Raw genomic sequence first — 24,895 nt, forward strand, 5'->3', positions numbered from 1 at the left:
TTTTTCCACGGATGGGTCAGGCGGTGCAGGAGCTGCCCTCCCGCCGGCCGAGCGCCTCAACCACTGGCCCAACTGCATCCTGCTGGCCATGTTCCTCGTCTACTACGTGCAACGGGCCTTGATTTTCCCCTTTTCAGATCCGAGTTGGAAAGCCCGCACCATTGTACGCCTTTATATTGGCGTTCGTGTTCTGCACCTATAACTGGCTACTTGCAGAGTAGATACCTGAGCCAGTATGTAGTGCGTGCTGACGACTGGCTCACTGACCCCTGATTTCTAACAGGTTTTGTCGTGTGGTTGACAGGCATGCTGATAAACATCCATTCAGATCATGGCCTAAGGAACTTCAGGAAACCAGGGGAGACTGGATGGAGGGCCTTGTTTTTTTTGTTTTTTTTTCGGTACGCGGGCCTCTCACTGTTGTGGCCTCTCCCGCTGCGGAGCACAGGCTCCGGACGCGCAGGCTCAGCGGCCATGGCTCACTGGCCTAGTCGCTCCGCAGCATGTGGGATCTTCCCGGACCGGGGCACGAACCTGTGTCCCCTGCATCGGCAGGCGGACTCTCAACCACTGCGCCACCAGGGAAGCCCGAGGGGCTTGTTTTAGTATATCACTGCAGCCAGCTACTTCAGGCAGTAATGCGAGTGATGGAGAGCGTTAGATGAGGCTTTGCTTACTCGCCCGCGGCTCACCTTCTGCTGTGCGGTCCGCTTCCTAACGGTGGCCGCAGGGTTGGAGACCCCTGTTGTAGACGACAGAGCAGTGAGCTGATTTATTGGATAACGTCGTCATTTTGAATGTTCCCTGAATGTGCCTGGTTCTGTTTTTCAAGTCATTGTGTTAGAGGTAGAAAACCTCTTGTGGTGATTGAAATTCTTTTCCTCTCTGTTTTATTTCACATAGAAATATTGTACATCTATGTTGTTCACCAGTACTATTTCTCTTAATGTAACATGATTTTCCCCATGATTTGTTGGGTTTTCGAGATGCATGTTTTAAAGACTGGGTCATTGAGGTAGGATTATTTGATCATTCCTGGACTTCTTTGGGTTTCCTAACTTTTTCAGGGCCCCTGTGAGCTGACCTTGGGCTGTGGGCAGGATTACAGTACTTCATGAGCCTGAAGAGGAGCTGTTCTCTATCATTTCTGTGGATTCAGGCTGCAGTTTTTTTGCAGCCTGAGTGTGTGGGAAATAGATACCTGTGCTACTGATGTTTTACTTTTCTCCCAAATATGACTTTATTTGGGGGGAATGCCTAACTTTATTGGTCATCTTTGAAAATACCCATAGGTGGATATTTTCCATTTCTTGACTTCTAAGTACTCACTTCTTACTGAACTTTATTGTAAATAATTATGTGTTTAAGATCCACTTTGAACAGTTTCATAAAGCAGACTTTCAAAATTTCAAAAATTTCAAAAATTTTCTCTTTTGATTCCCGTGTCAAGAAGTGAGATCTTCAGCTCCTGATTTTAAAGCTCTTCAAATTGGATTCTTTGTTACCTAGGAGAGCCACAAGTATAATGAAACAAGTTGCTAAAAAAGTTGAAATTATAAAGAGCTGTGTAAGAAGTGATGCATATTTTAATTCTTTGTACAAAAGTTGTCTTGAATAAACCAATGTAAAAATACATAATTGTGAAGAAATGCTGGGGATGAGAATCAAGATTTAACAAGCTCATTGATGGTTTGAATCTCTCATCTGTTTTAAAGCAATTCTCTTTTTCCCAAATCCAGAGTGCTTAAGAGTTCATCTCTGAGGCAAAGGTCATTTATCCCAATTACTTTATATTATTGCAGTGAGTGATTCTAAAACAACAACAGTAACAGAAAATGAATATTCTTTTAAGAGTGGGTATGGTTGCAGATATAAACAGCAAACTAGTGGTTACCAGTGGGGAGAGGGAAGGAGGGGAGGGGCAATATAGTAGGGGATTAAGAGGTACAAACTATTATGTATAAAATGAGCTACAAGCATATATTATACAACATGGGAAATATAGTCAATATTTTATAATAATTACAAGTGGAGTATAACCTTTAAAAATCACGAATCACTATACTGGACACATGTAACTTATGTAATTTTGTACATCAACTATACTTCAATTAAAAAAGTCTCACGTTAAATCAAAATAAAGAACTTTCAATTTAAAAAAAGTGGGTGGGTAGCATTTTCCTGGGTATTCAAAATTAGCAAGGACTTTTGTTTACTAGACAACATTTCAATCAGTGTTGATCTGCTTGAAATGAAACATAGTAACTTTAAGTTCTCTATTTTAATTCAGTTGTACATCCCTGTGTTCAAATACCTAGTTACAGCAAGAAGGGGATCTGCTAGGTTTTAAAATAATTTTTTGAAGGGTATATGTCAGAATAGTTTTGGGAAAAGAAAAGCCCTACTGTCCTTCCCTTCCCCCGTATCTTCTTTCCTCTTCCTATCTAACTTTCCTCACTCCACAAATACTTATTTTTTTAACAGTAATTTTATTAATCTCTTTAATTATTATAATTAACACGATAACAAATTGCCATAATTTGCTAAGTTACAGTTTTTAGCAAATGGAAGACAGGCAGGCAAGATAGAACAAGATCTCTTCCTATGTCAGTCATCCATCCAGTGCATGCGAGTGAAGTAGCAACCGTGCATCAAATGCTGACTTACCCCAAACTTTTGGTCACTCAGATAAAAAAGCACCAACAGAAGTAAAATTCACAGTGAGCCCCTCTGGCTCTCAGACAAGCAACTTTCTGGCCAGGTACACCTTCTAGAACCCAGGGGCCCAAATAAATCAAGACTTGCTTAAATTTTTGAGTTTTCCAGAGGAGATCCTAAATATTTGTTTTATGGTTTCAAGTAATTAGTCAGTCAGAAAAAGGGCCAAAGATTATTTGATCATAAAAATTTCCCTGCAAAAGCATTCCATTTTTAGTTAAAATGAAGCACAACCACCATCAGGAAATGTTTCTAAAACGCTAAGAGACTCTAAAAACCACTAACACGGAGAATACAGTTTCTACATGAAAACTCGTGGCGGGGAGCCCCTGGTTGGGAAGGTGAGCCAGGAGAAGGGTGGGAGGGAGCTGATGGGGTGCCCCGGGGGCCTGGGGTGCAGGGGCAGGAGGGCCTACTCCTTGCCCAAAGGTGGCGTTTGGACAACATACAGGACACAGCATCAGGTGTGTCCTGAAGGCCCCTGCCACCTAGCATCCTTAGCAATCATAAGTGCACATGGACTCTCTCCACTTCCTCTTTCAGTTTCCACCTCTATAAATGTGGCAGCAACAGAGGCAGTGCCTTCCCAGGAGAGGCGGGGTCTTTACCATGTGTTCGTTAGATTTTCACAGAGGGGTCAAGAGATTCAACATCTTTCTAGTGGGGAGATTTCTTTTACATATCTGGCAATAAGTAGTACATTTTATTACTGCCATTTATCTCCATGGGGTTTTTGAGTGCATCTAAAATAAGAAATTCTGCTTCAAGTTATAGTTTTGTAGTACTGAGAGGTACTTAAAAAGTGCCTTACCAAAAAATTCTAATTCTACCTAGAAGGAGGTAGAAAAACCATCCCAGGTCAGAGACTCCTGATGGCTCATGGCGAGTGGCCCAAGACGGGAGTGGTGCCCTGCAGCACCTTTGTGCTCCTAGCCCAGGGCCTCCAATAAGTCCCCTTTGTGGGGGGACACAGCAGACTGCTCCTTAAGAATGCCCCCAGTGCCCTGTCCTGCCAGTGAAGTCACCTGGTGGACCAGGCTGCAGCAGGTACCAGAGGCCCTTTGCACCAGCCTCTGATGGGCGCCCCCTTTCTCTGTGCACAACTTCTCTGCCTGCCCAGCACCCAACAGTGAGAGGCTGTGGATACACTGTGGGTACCGAGGCCTCTCCGACCTAGTGGGATGAAAGGGACACAAAGACAGAACATGCCTCCATGGGGAGGACGGGGCGACATCGCCTTTGACCTTAAACCCATTGCTGTAGGGGGTTCTGTAAGCGGTACAGAAACGTTTTGGTCCATAGAGGCAAACCCAAAATCACAGGAGGGTCAGCCGCAATTACAGAGTTCCAGATTCCTGACCTGGTATGCAGCAGCATAGTTCAACCTGCAATTTCAGTTTGATTAGACTGTTATTAGGTAGCATACAAATTTGCTAGGGGAAAAAATCCCTTGAGCAATCTTGAAAAAGATGAAATAGCAGAAAACTTACAGAGACATAAATTTATTTATATAATCCAAGAGAAACATCATCGAAAGCTTCAAGTTGAAGATAATTCCATTGACAATGAACTTAACAAAAACAGAATCATCATTTTTCTGAATTTTGGATAATCTTCAAATATCTCATGGTACCACTGGTGATGCTGCTGAGCCCTGGTGAACAGGACACAGAAGGTGAACAGAGCGAAAGCCCAGCCTTGAATGGACCCGCTGGCGAGGGTGTAGACGCACCACTGGACGACTTCTCGGAAGTAGCTGGCTGCAGTGATGTACTAAAACAAGCCCTCTCCTTAGTGTTTTATAGCTGGTCTCCCCTGGTTTCCTGAAGTTCCTTAGGCCATGATCTGAGTGGATGTTTATTAGCATGCCTGTCAACCACACGACAAAACCTGTTAGAAATCAGGGGTCAGTGAGCCAGTCGTCAGCACACACTGCATACTGGCTCAGGTATCTACTCTGCAAGTAGCCAGTTATAGGTGCAGAACACGAATGCCAATATAAAGGCGTACAATGGTGTGGGCTTTCCTCCTCGGATCTGAAAAGGGGGAAATCAAGGCCCGTTGCACATAGTGGACGAGGAACATGGCCAGCAGGATGCAGTTGGGCCAGTGGTTGAGGCGCTCGGCCGGCGGGGTCGGCCCGGCGAGGAGTGGCAGGGCCCGCGAGGGCAGCTCCTGCACCGCCCAGGCGGCCTGCTCGGGCAGCCGGAAGGCGGAGCGCATTAATGCGTAGCGCCCGTAGGGTCAGCCCACCAGCTTCAGCAGCACTTAGCACAGGAAGCCCGGGGCGCTCTGCAGGTAGGCGAGCGCGTTCAGCAGGAACGGCTCAGCCAGCTGCACTGCTGCAGGCGTGCTCCGGGGCCCGGCCGCGACGGGGCACTTATAGGGCCGCTCTGGGAGGTGGGGCGGGAGGCGCGGTTACCTGAGGTCTGCGCCGCCCCTAAAGCCCCGTGGCTGAATCAGCCCCGCACTGGCGGCCCCGAAGCAGCCCACGAATACTTGCTGAGCAATGCTTAATTTCGTAGGGACGTGGGCATCGTAGACAATACAGGGATGAATCTTTTGGGTACTGCACTATAGCCTGTAACATTGAAAGTAACACAGTTCTTTGCTTGTGGAAAAACGCTGGATGATGGATTAGAACAGGGTGCACAGACTTTTTCTGTAAAGGGCCAGCTAGTAAATATTTTAGGCTCTGCAGGCCATACGGTCTCTGTCTCAGCTACTCACCTCTGCCGTTGTTGCACAAAAGCAGCCATAGATGGACGTGGCTGTGTTCCACTAAAACTTTATTTGCAAAAAGCAGGCAGTGAGCCAGATTTGGCCCATGGATTGTAGATTGCCAACCGCTGGACTCGTAAAGTAGGATTTACCTCTTTGAAGAAGAGAGGCAGTATTTCGCTCTTTTTCACTGACATCAGAGTTTTGGTTTTTGGAAACTTTTTTTTTTTTGCGGCACGCGGGCCTCTCACTGTTGTGGCCTCATTGCGGAGCACAGGCTCCAGACGCGCAGACTCAGCGGCCATGGCTCACGGGCCCAGCCGCTCCGCGGCATGTGGGATCCTCCCGGACCGGGGCACGAACCCGTGTCCCCTGCATCGGCAGGCGGACTCTCAACCACTGCACCACCAGGGAAGCCCCCAATGAAGCTGTTTGGATAAACACAGAACTGAATTTAGATGGATCGAATTTCATTTCGATCCATTTAGATGAATGAGAACTGAAGGTTCATCTTCTAGTTCATTCAGTTACACATTTTGTTTTTTTTGTGTGAGGTTAAGGAAGAACAAGATTCTCATAGAATCATAGTTGCAAGTGTTACAGATATTAAAGTAGCTCAATTCTAAATTACTCTTCAATCAGAAGGCAGAATATAGGTTTTATTCTGAGGCTACCTCCCCACCCTGCCCGCCGAAAGAAGATCACTCCGGCAGCACAAGTAAATGTGTGGGCATTCTCCAGTGTGTTAAAAGTTTCATGTACAGTATATTTGAATATGTATTTTTTTCTCATTTCAGTCTCTAAGATAATAAAGATTCAATTTCGTTTAAAAAATATTTCTCAAATATCCAGCTGCCTCTTTGGAACCATATCTGGGGAGCAGAGTTTGAAAACCACAGGTTTAGAATCAGACGTGGGCGGAAATCTAAGTTCTGCTAGTTACTTGCCACAGGCTGGTAACCCTCAGTTTTCCATCTGAAAGATAGGCCTAGAAATACCCACCTTGCTCTAGTTGTGAGGACTGAGTGAGCATGTAAAACACCCAGCACATAGTAGTCTCCTAATAAATGTCTTCTTTTTTTTTTTCTCTCCTGTGACTTAAAACATAATCACAGCCCTTCTTTTAAATTATATTGTGTGTGGCTGCATTCGATTCCAATAGGTATGGTTTCGTTTGCCTTTACTAGAAATTTTCACCATCTTAAAGGAACGCTTGACTGGCTAGAATCTCTGCCTGCAGAAATGCCAATTACTCCCCCAAAAGGAGTGGGTTTGGGTGGGCCCCTCACCCTGTTGTGGTTGTGATTCCATCTTCTGGCCTGAGAGTGAAGAGGAGTTTGGAGCGATCCACCCTCCCAGGTAGAGGATAAGAATTTAAGAGGCTTATTCACACAATCAGAAACAAGGGCAGTGAGTGTGCAGACTTTCCTTATTAGATTTTTATGCCAACTGCCCCATCTCTGTCTGGTCTCTTTAGAAATTAGCAGTAAAAGCCATGTACCAGAAGGGCCAGTGTGCACACCTTTGGAGAAGCAAGGATGTGAACAGCAGGGAAATGAGGGAGGGCTTGTGCCACTTGGCAGCCAGACTTGTAGGGATAAGGAGAAAATCCACAAGACTCAGGAAAAGTAGTGTCCCTTGAAAAAGAAAAGAGAAATAGGCTGAGTCCTTAGGAACCAAAAGTAGTGAGATCCCAGCAAGCCAAGCTTGGCACGGGTGGCCTTGGGATTTCACAGAAAACCCCCGGTATTTCCCTGACCATTTCAACTGGGGTCATTTGTCTTCAGCAAGTGAAAGTACTGTGGCTGTTCGTATAAGTTTCAGGTTTACGGGTCTCAGGTGCTGAGTGGCCCAAGGAAATTGGTCCTGAAGCCAGGGTCCAGAGGGCAGCCAGACAGGATGCTGGGGGCCCCGGGAGGTTGTGGTAGCGAAGTAGAGTTTCATTTAAAATTACTCTTAAACTAATGAGTGGTTTTAAGCAGGAGGTGATAGGACCTGATCTACGTTTTGAAATCTTGCTCTGGCTGCTGCCACGGAGCCTGGATTATACAGGGCGGGAGGGCAGCCGGGAGGAGGACCTGTTGGTGAAACTCATCCATGTCCCAGCACTAGATGTGGGTGGCTTGGTCTGGGCGTCAGCGAGTTAGGTTGCCTTCTCCTTGCCAAGCCCCCGAGGCTTGCTTACTTAATCCAGTAAGGTTAGTGGTATTAGTAGTAGTCCTTTCTTTTCATGCCTGAGAACCAGCTGTTGCAGTTCAGGGCGGCTAAGTTTTATATGGTCACACCCTGAACGACTTGAACCCAGGTCAGTCTAAACTCAAAGCTCACACTTCCCTTTCTTCCCTTGCCACGGTCAGAAAAACCAGAGGGCAAGTCCAGATTGTCCAAGTCATAAACCGATAGGAGTTCTTTTGATCCTTTAAACAACTGGACCACATTCTCCTGTAACCAGTGTTTCTTTCTGGGCGGTACAATAATTTTTATAAGTTAAGAGGGAGCTATTGATCGAGTAAAAGGGCTTGACCATTTAAATATTTTGAGGACTTTAAATATAGGTTTGACGATATAAGCATCGTGCTCAAGGTAGAGGCTTAAAAATGTTCAAAGACACAATCCCTAAATGACAGTTTCTAAGGTTTTCTAACCAGAAGGGCAGTGCCGAAAAGTTGTTATTCATTTGATTATATCCAAAGGGAGAGGGAGGGAAAACGAGGATAACTCCATGTTCTAGAGAATTAAAAAATATAATTTTCCTTATGATTCTAAATAATGGTGCTCCTGAGTGTCTAGTGAGCAATGCATTACAAACTGGATGCCTATCGTTATAAAACAATATCCATGAAACATTAATAATATTGAATATTAAAATGTGATAATTGAATAATAAATTTTTACACAAGGCAGACTAAAACCTCTTCGGTTTAAACGTAGATGTAAATTGCCTAGGTGGACAGTAATATGAGGTCTGGCTAAAATGAATGGGTTTCCCTTTTGCCTCTGGTTCCGGGTCTGTGTGGGCAAAGTGCTGGGAGTTAAGCCCTATCCTTTGGGATGTTTCTTCCTTTGGGGAATCTCAGGCTTAGCATCCTGGTTTTCAGTGATTGCGATGAGAAGTCACCTTTCTAATGTGGAGGCCGCAGGAAGAGACACCAGGAGTACAAAATAAGGCCAGAATCAAGGGTGTCCAGAGAAGCTGATGGCAGAGTGCATCTCCTGGGGCCTCCAGTGTCCTCGGCCCCTTAGTGCAGATGCTCAGATGAATTTGTGTGCCTGGAACACAGACAGTCAATTAAAAGAATAAGCAAACACCAATTTGGAGCTTACTGTGTTTTCTCTTATAACTCACTTAATCCTCATAGAACCCTCTAAGATAGGTAGTACTGTTATCTTTACTTTACAAATAACAAATTAAGATGCAAAGAGGTTAAGTACCTCACCCAGGGCCCCAGAAATAGTAAGTTGTATGGCTGGGATTTGATTTAAGGAAGTCTGACACCCAACTCTGTGCTCTTAATGGCTGCCTGATCGCTTCTTAATATCTGTGAACTGTTGAACTGAGTGTCTGGTGCTTTGACTTTTCAGGATAGAATCCTGCATTTGCTTATGCCAGGGATTTTCAGAGTTAAGTTGCTGAAAGCTTTTCTGGGATCCCTTATTTGATTTCCATAATGTTGTTAGAATTACCACATCTGCTTTCAAAATTAGTAATACCCTCAATCCACTGCCTCCTAAACATTCTATTCATTTATTTTATTTTTCTTCATAGCACTTATCACCATCTACCTTGATTTATTTTTGCTTTTGCCTGCCACCCCTGACTAGAGTGCAGGCTTCTGAGCCTTGTGTACTGCTTAGTCTCCAGCAAGGAGAACGCTGCCTGGCACAAAGGAGATGCTCAGTACAGATATGAAGATTCATGGCAAGTACATTAGTACCTTCGTCTTGGCCATCTAAAATCCTTGAACCTTTCGGAAGGCTTGCTGCTCCATCCCACCCTTACTGCATTGGGCAGTGAAACATCTCAGGGGCATCAGGAGCCTGGAAGTTGTAATACTAAGGCTGAGCTCTTACTCATTGTCACGTGTATGGAAAATTCTTTTGCTTAAGTTAACGAGAAAGACCTCTTACCACCTTAAAGAAATGACCTCTTTCCACCTTAAAAAATATACTTCATGTCTCCTAGAATCCTCTGTACTCTTAAAAATCTATTCCACTCCTTACAAATCAGAATTTGTCAGACCTCTGCTATGCATGAGGGGGCTGGTGCCTGTGTTCAGTTTCTGGTGCCCAGATACCTTTTCCTAGGTACTTAGAGTAGAATACTCTAGCTGGGAAAAGGCTTTTCTGTTTAGAAGGTCACAGGAACTTGTCAAAAGTGTTATTTGTGGTAGGTCAGAGATACCGTATTCAGCATGGGTTTTTATTGGCCTTTAGTAGTCAGAATATTTGTTGAACTCTGAAATACTTGTGAACCTGCTTTACAGTTTGTTTGCCTTCATTTGCCTTCATTTGTTCTTAATGACTAAAAGTATGGGCTCTCAAGTCCAAAAGATTTGGGTTCAGATCCAGGTTCTGTCACATTACTAGCTGGTATCTGTTTCCCCATCTCTAAATTGAGGATAATAATACCACTGTAAATCAGAACACATCACTCTTCCATTTAACTGTTTTAAGGGACTATCCCTCTTGCTGAGATGACATTGTCTCAACCACTGTATCAATTAGGATTGGAATTGTTTGGAAAATAGTGGCTTTGACAAGATAGATTTTTAAAAAAATAAATAAATATTTATTTATGGCTGCATTGGGTCTTTGTTGCTGCATGCATGCTTTCTCTAGTTGTGAGCAGGGGTTACTCTTTGTTGTGGTACACGGGCTTCTCGTTGTGGTGGCTTCTCGTTGTGGAGCATGGGCTCTAAGAGTGCAGGCTTCAGTAGTTGCGGTGCATGGGCTCAGTAGTTGTGGTGTATGGGCTTAGTTGCTCTGTGGCATGTGGGATCTTCCTGGACCAGGGATCGAACCCGTGTCCCCTGCATTGGTGGGCAGATTCTTAACCACTATGCCACCAGGGAAGTCCCGACAAGATAGATTCTTTTTCCCCCCCTCAGGTAGGTAACTCCAGAAGTCATTAGGTCCCCAAGATGCTTTTGCTTTTGTGTGTGGACTCTAAACTCATGGTTCAAAATTGCTGCCAGAGCTCCTGCCATCACTTCTGCATTCCAGGCAGCAGGACAGAGAAAGGGCAGAAGAGTGTACCTCCTTCATGGGAGACTTTTGGGACTTTCTAATTATATTTAATTGACCAGAGCTTGGTCACATTGCTATACCTAGCTGCAAAGGAACCTGGTGAATATATCATTTTTTCACTCAGAAACAGAATTCTCTGCAACTGCATTCAGCCATTCCTCACATACCTCTATCTCTCTGGGTCCACTTCTCTTGAGATTACTAGCAAGGGTATTCTCTGCTTTGTGTATCTTTTCTGTATAGTTTCCTTTATTCATACTTTCGGCTTCCTCATACATTTAGGTTCCTATGATTTTTCATGGTCATGAAGTTACTTAATGCCTTTGTTTTTTGTGTTCTCTCAGCTTCACTTCCTACTTCTAACTGCTTCATCTTCTCAGTACTTTTCCATTCATATCTTGGAGAGTGCGAATGATTGGTCTAGGCTAGCCTAGCTCTTCCTGCTGGGCCCCTCCGTGGTTGTTGGCCAGCTGGAGGACGGACGGCCTGCTAATTTAATCAGCTGTGGCTATCTTGCTTATGGGTCTTTTTATCTGCAAGTGTGTGGAGGCAGAGCAGGCTTTATAATGTGACCAGCATGCTTGCTCCTTCACAAGTGGAACTTCCTTTGGCAGTGAGTTAGAGATAAATCTTAAAATGATAAACCTTAAAATTAAAAATCTTAACATGAATGAATTTTAGATAGTGTGTAGATAGTCAACAAGTATCAGTAACTAACGTCTGATTGAGAAGTGATTATTTAAAAGTACAGGAGGGTATTTAAGGCATACACCAGTATCCCTCAAATGCTTGCATATCCTGTGATATTTCTTGCTTTTATTCATGTTGTCACTTTCATCTGGAATGATCTTTTCCTCTTCCGTTACTCCCTTTCTCCTAGCTAACTCCCAATCTTTTAAGACTATTTGGGGATCCGCCCCCTACAAAGTCTTTCTGTCACTCCTGTAATGGGTTCCGTGCTCCTACTCAGTTTCTCTAAAACCCTTTGTGCATACCTCTTATTATGCTGGACGTGTTTATCATGCCGTTCTCTGTCACAGGTCTGTTAAATAACTGCTCTCTCCTGAGCTGGAAGACTGTCGATGCCAGGGTTGGTCTTCTTTATCGTTGTATGTCTAATATCTGCTTGCCTAGCAATGCCTGACACATTAGTGATGCTCAGCAAAAATTTTTTTCTTTTTCTTGGATTGAAATTTTTTTTTATCCTCAGTTCATGACAAAAAGTAAAAGGAATAAATTTGCCAAGGTGAATTGAACTAATTATTTTAATCTGGTAAATTAGAAGGGCATTTCTTTCCTGCTTCCAATTCTTCTTTAATCAGAACTTTCAGAAGGAGAACTGTTCTTATCTTCAGTATTGAGCCAAGATTCTGCTCTTGTTTAGAAATTACACATGACTTTTAGTGCCATTTTGCAGAAGATTGGCTAAAATTTTGCTGGCTTGAGATCTATAGATTCCGATATGACTGTTTATGTTTGTGTTTGATTTTTTTGCTAGGTGACTTTTCAAATCTCTGAGATTATCTCTGCTAGATGTCTTTTCAAATATTTGTGTTTGAATTTCACAGAGAGATATGTGCTGAAGATATTTTTTAACAGGTGAGGGCAGTGATTCCTTTTTGGATTACTGGTTGAACCCTTACATACTTCATCCCTGGACAGTTGTAGATTGCTTGGGAAGTATAGATGCTCTTGGGATGATGGTGGTACCGTTACAATTGAAAACATTTTGGAAAATGCCGAAAGACCAGTTTTGCTAGTTTTGCTTTAGACTTAAATGTTTCTTTTCAGGTTGATTATCACTATCCTTTTTCCTAGTCTGAGGAACCTATAACTTAGATGTTGAGGAGCAAACTCCTCCACGTTTTGTAAATAAAAAATCATTTTATTTTGTAAATACAAGTTTGAGTTTTTTAGAAAAGTTAACTTATTTCCCAGTGGGGAAAGTAACCTTTCGAGTGTGCCAAGGGAGTTGTTAAATAATTCACTGTTAATGTTTTCAGCGGCTACACTAGCAGAAGGCGATGCGGGTTCTGAAGTCCGTGGCGTTCCCAACGGTTTGTTTCTGTGTCTGGAGGAGTGACTACAGCATAATGACAGACGTAATCTTTACTCAGAGATGATTCCACCCACTCAGGACTCTGGAGCACCTACGCACCTTGGAACGCACTGAACCGGTCTTCTCTCCACAGTTTCCCAAATCCTGCACCTTTGCCTCCAGCCCACTTGTTTTGGGATGCTGTCAAGAGAAAATGCTAGATCTTAGCTTTACTTGGGAGTAGCTAATCCAGGCATGGGCCTCATTTGAAGGTGACTTACTGCTCTCCCTACCCCCATCTTGTCACCCAAGTTCTAACACACACCCGCGGTACTCAGAAGCGTTGACTTGGCTATATTAACCTTTTATTTTCATCACATGCAAAATTACAGAGGAGAAAATAAGGAAACATGGTTGTCACCTTGCCCTGTATCAGAATGAGGGATTGCACGCCACCTCAAATATTCTAAAAACAGCTCCTTTAGAAAAAGAAAATTAATGTGTTTTTTCATCCCCTGATGGAACGGAAATTTGTTATACCTTGAAATCAAGTTTTTTTCCAGACTGTATAGTATTTTCTGCCGTCTTGTTGAAGATTTTTTTTCTCCTTTATTTTCATGCTTACCTTTTGAAGTTTCTTAGGGAAAACCACAGTAAAATGTAAGTAATCATATTAATTTCAAATTGAGTATTCCTTTTCTCTTTCTCTGGATTAGACTTTTTTTTTTCTGTAGCCCTGTCTTAACAGACTGTAACCAATCTGTGACTTGCTCTTGACAGCACTTCTTTTCTGCACTTTCATCAGATGAGGCAGCAAAGAAGGTGCGATTACTCTGAAGGTTATTGCTTTTGAAATAATATCCTTTCGTTCTTCCTCAGGTGAGTCTAGACGGAGATTTATCAATGCTGGTATAGAGGCTACTGGGTCAGAGTTTATCTAGGGTAGAGATCCATTCTTTCCTTGGGGATGATTACTCATCTTTCATTCCAAGCTATGCGTTCTGTCCCATGGGTTGTTTTTTTTTTTTTTTTTTTTTTTTTTTTTTTTTTTTTTTTTGCGGTACGTGGGCCTCTCACTGCTGTGGCCTCTCACTGCTGTGGCCTCTCCCGTTGCGGAGCACAGGCTCCGGACGCGCAGGCTCAGCGGCCATGGCTCACGGGCCCAGCCGCTCCGCGGCATGTGGGATCTTCCCGGACCGGGGCACGAACCCGTGTCCCCTGCATCGGCAGGCGGACTCTCAATCACTGTGCCACCAGGGAAGCCCCTGTCCTCTGGGTTTTTAAAATGGGTTCTTGCCAATAGAGCATCTATATACGGAAAGAATATGAACTAATCATTTAAAATTTATAACCATTTCCTACAGCATGACCCAAAGAAGTTTCATTATGCTTTTAAATATCTCTTTTTATTCGACTCCCTCTAATGAGAGTAAAGAAGCCCGTTCCCGAGAACATTACTGTTAGAATGAATTTGGAGTTTGAGCAATAGATGTGCTGCTTGGTTTGAGGTCAGATGTTCAGGGATAAGGCAGTATTTGTAAGGATTAGAGGTTAGAGAGAAGGAGGAAATACGGCTAGTGAGAAAAAAATTACACAAAATAAGTTGAGGGTTTTCAAGGGTAATAATTTTGGCAATCCCAGTAACAGTACTTGTACATTTTGGGAGTGTGAAAAGGATTGGAAAGTAGGTTTTTAGTAACTGAAGAATAAATACGTCTCCCCCCTTTAAAAGGTCAAGCTGTTTTTAAGATTAAGCTCTTAAAAAGAGCTCTAATGACAAATGCTGGGTCTCTTTCTTTTAAGGCCCCGGGGAAACCCGCTTGTTAAAACTGACTATTTCTTAGAGTATTGCTCTGTACCAGTTAGGGTTAGTCGGTTGAGAGAGACACACAGTCTTTAAACAAGTTAGAGGTTTATCTCTCTTTCATGTACACAGTTTGGAGGAGGCAGGTATGGCAGCTCCACTGCCCTTTGAGTCTCCAGGTTTGCTCATCCTTGGGCTTCACTTCCCGTGTCCACTGTTCTCGGGGCTCCTCCCAATCTAAGGCCCCTGCTGGGGCTACATGAAATCTCAATTGCAGAAGAAGAAGTAGGAAAGGCAGAAGAGTAAAAGGGTCCTTCTTAGAGTCAGTTCACTTTACGCATCCTTCACTTTATGCATCTCATTACAGACAACTGAGTCACGCGACAGTCCCCAGCTCCAGGGATGGCGGGGAAATAGACTCTTGTTCCGGGTGACATAAAATAAGATAGTTATCTTTCACTTGGGGAAAATAAGCTTTCCAGATTACTGGGAGAGCTGTTAAATAATTCATTTTGTACAAAAGTAAAAATCAGGGTAATTTCCAAAGGTGGAAGGGAGAATAAACGTTGGGCAAGGTAGTGAGTATTCTGTCATTCAGCTCTGAGGAGGCCAGTGGCATTGCCCTGGGGTGTTTCCAATAGTGTATTTTATGCAGAATAAAGAAACCCAATAGTGCCATGGTGGTATGATACCTTAATAATAGAAATGATCCCCAATATTAAATCGTCAGCCATTCATGTGAACAGTAGCACCTGGAACTTTTTGTAAAGTTTAGAGTTTAAGAACTTTACACAACAAATTATCTCATGAGTTTGGTTTTTCCATTGCTGTAATTTTTAATTTTGCATGTCCATGCAATGTAGCCTTGGCTTTCAATATTTTCCTTACCAATTCCTTTAATCATACAGAATTAGTTTCTTATGGCCATCTGAAGAGGCTGGATCATTTTGCAGAATCAGTCTGATACGAGTTTTTGGCCTTCTCTTCCGAAGGAACATCTCTTTGGAAGCCTTTTTGGCTACCATGGGAATCGGGGATCTTGTGTCTCTGTTTCCTTGGTGCAGCGGATACAACCATGATTGCCAGATTTGGGCATTATAAACTCCACAGAGAAGCTTTTGCTTGCCAGCAGTAAACCATAATAACACTGTTGGACTGTATAAAGTTAGAGTTGTTTTGACTACATACCGATTTAATGTGCTAAAAATATTCCTCCAGTTAAAGAAAAGGCAATAAATCAATACTCGTGTTTGGTATACATGGTATTGTGAGTGGAAATGAGCTTTAGGAGTCTGAACTTGATTTGGGTATGAGAAGTTGTGAACTCTAATTTGAGTGCTGTCATTGATATTCTGAGACCAAGGACCTTAGGCTTCTCTTTAAATTCAGTCCATTCAAAACTTTTAGTATATAACCAAGAGCTTTTACTTTTTTTTAATTTTAACAAAGGTTAGTTTTCTGTAAGCATTGTAGACATTTATGATCTAGTAAGAATTGAACTAAAAAAAAAATAAGTGCTTATAAAACTACTTCTAGCAGTCAAAGAATTAATCATTGAAAATTAGATATTAGAGCAGGATTTAAAGAAATGTAATCAAATGATTACATTAAATCACATTCCTTAAATTATGCTGTTGAATTAGAGATTGAAGTATCTGCTTTATAGTCCCATGATAAGGCACTATGCTACATACTTTATTATCTCTGTTTTATTTGAGCTGGCCTAGAAAAAGCAGAAGGAAAAAATTTCAGCCACTTGCTCGTAAAGCAGGTGTCAAAAGACAACAGATTCTCTTTAGAGAGAGAAGCAAGACAAGAGGGGAGAAGTCAGTTCTATGGAACAAACATTTAGTTGTAATCTCTTATTTTAATCTTGTAGAGAATGTCTGAATGTATCCAGATCTCATTTGCTGTCTGTAGAATTGGCATTTACACGGTAAGCAATGTATATTTTTTCGGTACCAAATGTCATGAAAGTATAAATGAAGGACTGCGTGCTGGAGAGTGTATGGAGCTATGGGAATTGTCCTCCACTGCTGGTGAGAGTGTAAATTTATACAGCCACTTCGGAAAATAATAAAGTTGAGTACCAGAATGTTCTATGACCCGCGCAAATCTACTCCTAGGTGTGTACTTCAGAGAAATTGTTGCGTAATTATAAGAAGACCTGTGCAGGGAAAGTTCCAGCAGAAGTATTCATAAAAGGAAAATATTAGAAATAATGCAAATGTCTATCAGTAATAGATTGGATTGTGGCATTTTAGTTAATTTCATAGGATACCATACAGCAGCAAACATTATAAACTAAAAGTAATATATGAACTACAGCTATAATACACAGTGGTTACATTTTACAAATATAATGTTGATTAAAAAACAAATCACAGGAAAATACATGCAGTATGATTTGATTTCTACAAAGTTTGAAAATGGCAGCACTAAGCAATACATTGTTTTAAGGTTACATAAATAGACAGATAAATTATAAAGAAATGTAAAAATTCAGATGTCGTTACCTCTAGGGCAGCAGTCCTCGACGGGGGTGGGGGTGGGGGGGGTGACGATTTTGCCCTCCAGGGGCTATGTGGCAATGGCTGGAGACGTTTTTGGTTGCTTCTCCCGAGGGTGGTGGTGGCATGCTACTGGCATCCACTGGGCGGAGGCCAGGGGTGTTGCTAAACATCCAGCAATACACTGGGTAAGCACTTAGTAGTTATCTGGCCCAGAATGTCAGCAGTGCTGAGGCTGAGAAATTCTGCTCTAGGAAAGTGGAGGCGAGGAAAAGGCTTTAAAAGTTTTAGTGATGTTCTACTTCTTAACTTGAATGGTGGGCACATGGTGCTGGCTTTATAGTTATTCTTTAAACAACATATTTGCTTCATATACTTTTTTGTATGTATGATATACTTCACAACACAAAAATATAGAAAATGTTAGTGTATTTTGGAATTTTTTTTTTTTATATGAGTCTGTCAGTTGACTCCAGTGCCGTGAGCCAGCCCATTTCGTAATTCAGAAATATAGGGATGTGTCTATGTAGATGACCATTAAAGAACTTTTCTAATGTAAAGACTCAGTGACAAAGTATCTTGACTTTTTCCCTTTGAAGGCCTAGGGAGGGGATTCTGAGAGTGAACAGGAAATGGAATGATGTTTACTTTTGAAGACCAAATTGTTTTCTGTGGAAGGGTTTAAAAAGACTTAAGGTGATTTTGTTTCTCATCCACCTTGCACAGAGGAGTGTGAATATGTGTGCACAAGAAGTTTAGGGAAATTGTTTAGAATGAATGAAGCAAGAGCTCTGAGTAAAAGATATGACCACAGATTGCCTAGCTGTGCTTATCCTTGTACCTTCCACAGCGTCTGGCACACGGTAGGTGCTCAGTAGCTATCTGTTCAGTTATATTGGTGTGAGCACCGTTTTCAGTTTTGCCTTAGTTTGAACTTAGAAAAAGCACATTTTCTTTATTCCTTTTCTCACTTGTGTTAGCTGCTTGTCTCAGCTGAGTATCTTTTTATGTATTTTATGTTTTCCCTCAAGATGCTGGATTTTGTGTATATTTGCCATCTCAAAACAAAATTGGGTGACATTTATCCCCAGTTAGATGAATAGATTACTTGGGGCTAGACATGTTTTCTGTTGTTTATCTGAAGTTACTTTGTTAGTATTTTTGTTGTTGATGGGGGGGGGTGTCCTTGAACAAAGCTGCCTGTTTGAGGAGTCCCATGATGTGCAGGAAAGGCCCAACTCCAGGACCTCTGAGTGCCCGGGCACTGGCTGGCAGCAGCCCAGCAGAAGTACCGTCTCAGCACGAATGCCTGCAGCTGTGGCCGCTCGAGGCTGTCAGCCGGCTGTGCTTCTCTAGACGGGAGATCTGAGTGTGGGCACCGCGGGAAGTCAACACAGCAGTGTATTTACCACTAGAGCCTGAGAACACCGGGACTGTTGATGTCAGGAATGGTGCTTGGTCATCCTCGATTACCTAGCACTTAGCCTGGGCCTGGGACCATGCAGGTGCTCATCTCTGTTTATTTAGTGAAGAAGCTCTTGCTGTGGACTAATTCTAAGGCAGATAAAAATTGTCCTTAAAGGAGAGTGCTGTGGAGAGATTTGTGCTCCTACCCAGAATTCACGTGTCGAAGCCCTAACCCGCAGTGTGATGGTGTTTGGAGATGGGGCCTTTGGGAGGAAATTAGGTTTAGATACAGTCGTGAGGGGGTGGGGTCCTTGTGAGGGGATTAACCCTTAGAAGAGACATCAGAGAGTTTGCTCTCTCTCTTTCCCTGTGCTGTGAATCAGGAAGGCAGCCTTCCATAAGCCAGGGAAAGAGCTCTTACCAGAACCCGACTGTGCTGGCACTCTGATCTCGGACTTCTAACTCTAAGACTGTGAGAAATGTCTGTCGTTTAAGCCACCCATTCTTTCATAATTTGTTACAGCAGCCCAAGCAGACTAAAACAGGGAGGGGAAAAAAAAATCTTGTGAATTGTAAATAAAGAACATAAACAAACATGAAAAACTTAGAAGTACCTGTTGAAAAGAAATGCTAAGTTTTAAGCAAAACAAAGTAGAGGAGGAAACTAAAGATTATGGGTGAATGTCTGAGACGATGGTGATAGGTAGTTGACATGACTTTTATTTCTATATGCCTCTAACGTTGCTAAAAAGCAGATTAAGCACTTAACTAAGGAGAGAAAAGCCGTACTTCTTACATATTTGGGATCCGTAATCTGAAATGAGCCAAGACCAAAATGGAATGTATACAGGACAGACACGCTGAAAACTTCCAACGTATAAAAGTAAATGTGTTGGGCTTCCCTGGTGGCACAGTGGTTAAGAATCCGCCTGCCAATGCAAGGGACACGGATTCGAGCCCTGGTCTGGGAAGATTCCACATGCTGTGGAGCAACTAAGCCCGTGCGTGCGCCATAACTCCTGAGCCTGCACTGTAGAACCCACGAGCCACAACTACTGAGTCTGCGTGCCTTAACTGCTGAAGCCTGCACACCTAGAGCCCATGCTCCACAACAAGAGAAACCACCACAATGAGAAGCCTGCGCACTGCAACAAAGAGTAGCCCCCGCTCGCCACCAACTAGAGAAAAGCCTGCTCACAGCAACAAAGACCCAACACAGCCAAAAATAAATAAAATAAAGAAATTTATTTTTTAAAAAAAGTAAATGTGTTGTATGCAGATGAGTGCATACTGAACCTTATATACTAAACAAGTTTAATGAAAACCATTACTCAGAGAAAACAAAGGCTGTCCTTTGCATGACATCCACTTTTCTCTCCAGTGTTTGGAGTGGACAGAGCTTTCTCTAGACATCGAAAGGAAATGATGCTTGTTTAGAGTGCCTTAACTCAGGAAGCTGAAGAAAACAAATCCTACCTTAGTTTTCTAGGCAGGGATCTTAAGGCGTGGGTAGAGAAACGTACGCACTATCAGTGATGGAGTGATAGCCGCTCCCAAACCCAAATGCTAGGACAAATTGAAACAGAGCAAAACAGAAGAAGGTCTTTAGATGAAGCATCTGTTCTGAGGATATAACTTCCTTTCCTGTGCCCTGTAGCACAGGACAGAGTGTGTTCTCTCAAATGTGATATCCTGACGTCTTACAAAGAGGTAATTTAGTTTTTGAAACAAAAGAAGACCTGTTATGAGAATCTAGACTATTTTGGGTATTAAACAACATTCACTGGGTTCTGGTCAGGAAGAAGAAGGGGAAGTAAGTCCAGGCCAAGAGTTTACATCACAATTGTGGGTCTATGGTTTTTTTTGAAATTCGAGCAATGGCAACAGGCCATACTTGAGAAAGTGATCTTGAAATGAACCTTTGGCAGTCAGGTGTGGATTAACTCCGGGCTAGAGGGCATGCTAGGGCATAGTTTAGGACTCCCCTTTGGAATGTCGGGGTAAATACCCTCAAAGGGACTTGCAGTTGTTCCCAGACGTCTCTGAGTTGGGAACTGTTATTGTTATCAGAGCCAGAGCACCGTGGTGGACAACCAGCTGGTGGTGGCTTGAAGCGGGGTGAGGATTGGAGTGGTCATTTGGGCATCTAGCCACCTTCCTTGTTGGAGTGCGAACCCCTTTGGTCAAAACTGAAAGCTCGGGGCTTCCCTGGTGGCGCAGTGGTTGAGAGTCCGCCTGCCGATGCAGGGGACACGGGTTCCTACCCTGGTCCGGGAAGATCCCACATGCCGCAGAGCGGCTGGGCCTGTGAGCCATGGCCGCTGAGCCTGTGCTTCCGGAGCCTGTGCTCCGCAACGATAGAGGCCACAACAGTGAGAGGCCCGCGTACCACAAAAACAACAACAACAACAACAACAACAACAACAAAACTGAAAGCTCGGAGGCCAAGATGAATGAAGCCGGGCCAGTTAATCTTGCCTCCTCCAGGATGGTACTGTTTGAAGCACACGGACCCTATGGGCTGATTGTTCCCTCTCCGTACCCAACCCCTGCGTGAACTAAAACTCAATCTAGTGATGAATGAGATTTGAACTAAATAATAGCAGTAAAATATTGTGTGTGGCTAGTGATTTTGGTTAATAATAAGAGCTTTAAAAACTCTTTAAATTCTTCTTTTGACTTTGCAGAAAGTATCAAATGCTGTTTTACTAGCAGAGAAAACATACATCATTTACAACAATAACAGCATTTGTGAAAATGGTATGTAGATTCATCCTGAGATACAGATGCATTCAGTAGTGGGTAGTGATTATCCTTTTACCGAGCTGTAACATTTGCTTGTACCTGCCACACAATGCTCATATTCAACTTCTGTGACTTTATTTTTAAGGAGGGGGCAGGGAGGGCTACCTATTAGAATAAATCGCACAACAGTTGCATATCATTATTAATAATACTATTAGTAATATTGTATATTATTAAAACTGATTTTAATCTAGCTCTTTAAGTCTGAACAAATCCTGCCCTAAACTTTGAGTTTTTACAACATATAGTGCCACTTGTAAGGACACTGTATTTGTTTCCTTTTTGCTGCTGAGACAAATTACCACAAATTTAGTAGCTTAAAGCAACATGTATTTATTCTCTTATCATTCTGAAGGTCAGAAGTCTGAAGTGGGTCTCACTGGGCTAAAACCAAGATGTTGGCAGGGCTGCACTCTTTCTGGAGGCTCTAGAGGACAATCTGATCCTTACCTTTGGTGGCCGCCTGTATTCCTTTGCTCTTGGCCCCCTTCTAGCAGTGGCATCACTTCAGCTTCTCCATTTGCCACATCTCTGTTTCTGTCATCACGTCTTCTCTAACACATCTAATAATCCTCTCTCTCTCTTTATAAGGACCCTAGTAATTAAATTGGGCACACCTGGATAATCCAGGCCAACCTTCCCATTCCCATCTCAAGATGCTTAATCACACCTGTGACGCCCCCTTTTTGCCACGTAAGGTAACATAGTCATGGGTTTTGAGGATTAGGACATGACCATCTCATGGAGGAGGGGAAGGGAAGCAGCATGCTGTGTACCACAGGCACCAAAGAAGAAAGTATAGAGGACTCAGTAAAATCTGTCATCATTCCTGGAGGGAAAGGAAATCAAGGTAGGCAATCCTGATGCCGGGTTTAGGATGTTACTGTCAGTAAAACACCAAGGTTAAACACGTGTCAGACAGACTGGCAGTCCCGCATATGGGCTCTGCAAGTCTTTGCTCTGGGAACAAACTAAAGGGCAGCTTTAATACATGACCATGTGGAGAGGAGTGGTGTTGACTGTCCCTGTTTTCTGTGCTCCTTGAAGGCTCCAGATTAAATATTTATTGTAAATTGTGTGAGATGCTGAGATGTCTGCAGTCCTAATAAAGAAATGAAAAGCTCCAAGACAAAGGGAGGCACACGTTAATTGAAATTCAGCATTATTGGAGACCTTAATGGAACGGAAATGAATTAAGTTATTGGTTTGGCTGTTTTAGTGAAGATCAAAATAACAGTGGTTTAAACAGAGTTAAGTTTCTATTTCATATCAGATTCTAAGCTGGTAGTCAGTTTGGAATCTAGCCCTTTGCTTCATGAGTCCTTTAGGGACTCAGGCTCCTTCTAGCATGTTCTTCCATTGCCTAGTTTATTCTGCTCCTGTGCAGGTTGAAGACAGCTCACCACTCCCGTGTCTGTTAGGTTTTTGGGAAAGAGGAATGGAGGCCAAGCAGTTCCCTTTATGGGTGTGACATGGAAGTTCTACACACTTCCCCTCACCTCCCAAGTCCCGGAAATTGAGTCACATGACTGTGTCACTGCAGGAGAAGCTTAGAAGTGGGGGCTCTGGTGAGGAGCTAAGACTCTGGGGGTTCTATTCCTAATGGGGAGAAGAGAATGGACATTGGGGGACAATTTGCTGTCTCGTGAGGAAATAAGCTAAGGCAAATTGATCTGCACTTCAGCTTCACACAGGGCAGTATACCCTGAGGAAGGTGTGGAGGAGAGTCAGCATTGCTGGTAGCCATTGCCAGTGCACACGTTGAATGAGCACCTAGTGGGGCAACAAGAGTGATTTTGTGTTTGTGACAAGTCCGCCTTCTGGTTGGATGGATAACTGAGGCTTTACGGGCCAAGATCAAGTCTAGTATTTTATTTACACATATCAGCATATTATATGTACTTTTGTGCACAGACACGTGGTTAGTGCACATTTGTATTTTGACAATTTTATTTTGAAGGGTGTAAGTGGAAGGTTATATGATTTATAATCTAGGAGGTGAGAGTTGATGATTGCTTGCTTTCTTTAATAAACAAAATAATGTGCTCAAGTAGAGCAAGAATATCTGGCTAATGTTGCTAACTTTCCTGGCAGGGGGATTTAAAGTTTGAGGTTTAATGAACTTGTTGAGAGCCACAAATATCCATCAACTCTCTGTTTATACAGTAAGAGAGTTACACCATGAAATGTGTGAGATTGACAGGAATGCCATGCTTTTTTTTTTTTTTTAAATCATCTTTTGAAATTGGAGCCTATATGAGAACAAGATAAAATCTGTTTGGTTTAGGTGTTTTATTCTGGGGAATGTAGAATGTATCCTTTCCTCTCACCATCAAGGCTTGTCTGCTGCAGACCTTTGTGACTCCAGCACAGCTCCACTCGGGTGGCCCTTCACGCTGAGTCTGACCCGACTGACCCCACTCTCTTCGCACCCTAAACCCGCTCATGGCCCATGCTTCCTTTCTCCGTGACTGGCGCGACAGCGCACCCAGCGGCCATGCCAGGAACTGAACTCAGTCCTCAGCTCTCCCCGGCCTCATCATCTTATCGGTCCCCAGGTTTGGACCTCTCCCATCCTAGTCATCTCTCTTTGCTGCTATTACCCAGGTTCTAGCACCACTATTTTTTGCCTGGAAAACCCTAACAAGCTCCTCCTAGCTGGTCATCCCTTTCCAATGTTGCCCCCTCCCAATCCACTTCTACCTTCTGTAATCAGCATAACTGTGAAATGCATTTCTGCTTATGCTGTAAATGTCTCAGTAGCCTCCCATGGCTCTTAAGTTAAAGCCCAGAATCCTTAACAAAGTTCATAAGGTGCCCTGCGTGGGTTGACCCTGCTTGTCCATTTAGCCTTCTCTCTCTATCTCCTCTTCCACCTCCAGCATTGTATATTCCAGGCATACTCATCTATCTTCAGCTCTTGGTCTGTTCTCTTTTCTACTTCCAGCACTTTGTACGTGCTCTCCTCTCATCCTGGAATGGTGAGCTGACACCTCTTCTGGGAAGCCCTCCATGACTTCCAATACCTGGATTAAATGCTCTTTATAAGGTGTTCCTGTCTTTGCACTCTAGAGTCTTTCACCAGCCAAAGTACCTGTATTTCACAGTCTTAGAATTTCCTGTTAATTTTCCTCTAACTGTAAGCTCACCGAGGGCAATGACCCTGTCATTCTGTTTCTCCCTTTACCCCCAGCATCTGATGGCTCTTTACCACCAACATCATTATTTATCACCGCTGACATTTACTGAGCACTTACTAAGTGTGCTAAGGCCTTTATAGGTGAAATCATTTAATTCTCTACAATCTTGTGAAGAAGGCGCTATTATTATCCTCATTTGCTAGACAACAGGGGCATAGTGTGCTTAAATGTCTTTTCCGCATGGTGGAGACGGGATTTGGAGCCAGAATTTGAGTGGATTTATGCTGAATTCTAAACCCTTACCCAACACACTTTACTACACTCCAGGCAGTAGATGTTCAATATGACTGTTGAATTTAGAGTAGTTTCTTAATATTTTCTTTTCTTTTTTTTTTTGTCTTTTATTCAAAGACATTTCTGAAAGGGCCAGGCCAGTTATTTTGCAGAACATCTTTCAGTTTAGACCTGTGAAACTGTTCCATCATGATTAGACTCATGTTAAAAA

The 24,895-nt window shown here is 42.9% G+C and overlaps 1 protein-coding gene and 1 pseudogene across 2 annotated transcripts in view; one reads left to right on the plus strand and one right to left on the minus strand.

Annotated features, from left to right (window-relative positions):
• Nucleotides 1-24,895, plus strand: part of ARL15 (ADP ribosylation factor like GTPase 15) — a 415,519-nt gene that overhangs the window by 17,811 nt on the left and 372,813 nt on the right. The window contains exon 2 of one of the 2 annotated variants that reach the window (XM_033437851.2): nt 16,408-16,464. The exons of the other annotated variant lie outside the window; for it this stretch is intronic. Within the exon in view, the coding sequence (XP_033293742.1) occupies nt 16,408-16,464 (57 nt within the window). The remainder of the gene's footprint in view (nt 1-16,407; nt 16,465-24,895) is intronic. 2 annotated transcript variants of the gene reach the window in all.
• Nucleotides 3,798-5,131, minus strand: LOC105748256 (3-oxo-5-alpha-steroid 4-dehydrogenase 1-like; annotated as a pseudogene).

The sequence above is a fragment of the Orcinus orca genome, chromosome 3, assembly GCF_937001465.1.
Source record: "Orcinus orca chromosome 3, mOrcOrc1.1, whole genome shotgun sequence".
Lineage (NCBI taxonomy): Eukaryota > Metazoa > Chordata > Mammalia > Artiodactyla > Delphinidae > Orcinus > Orcinus orca.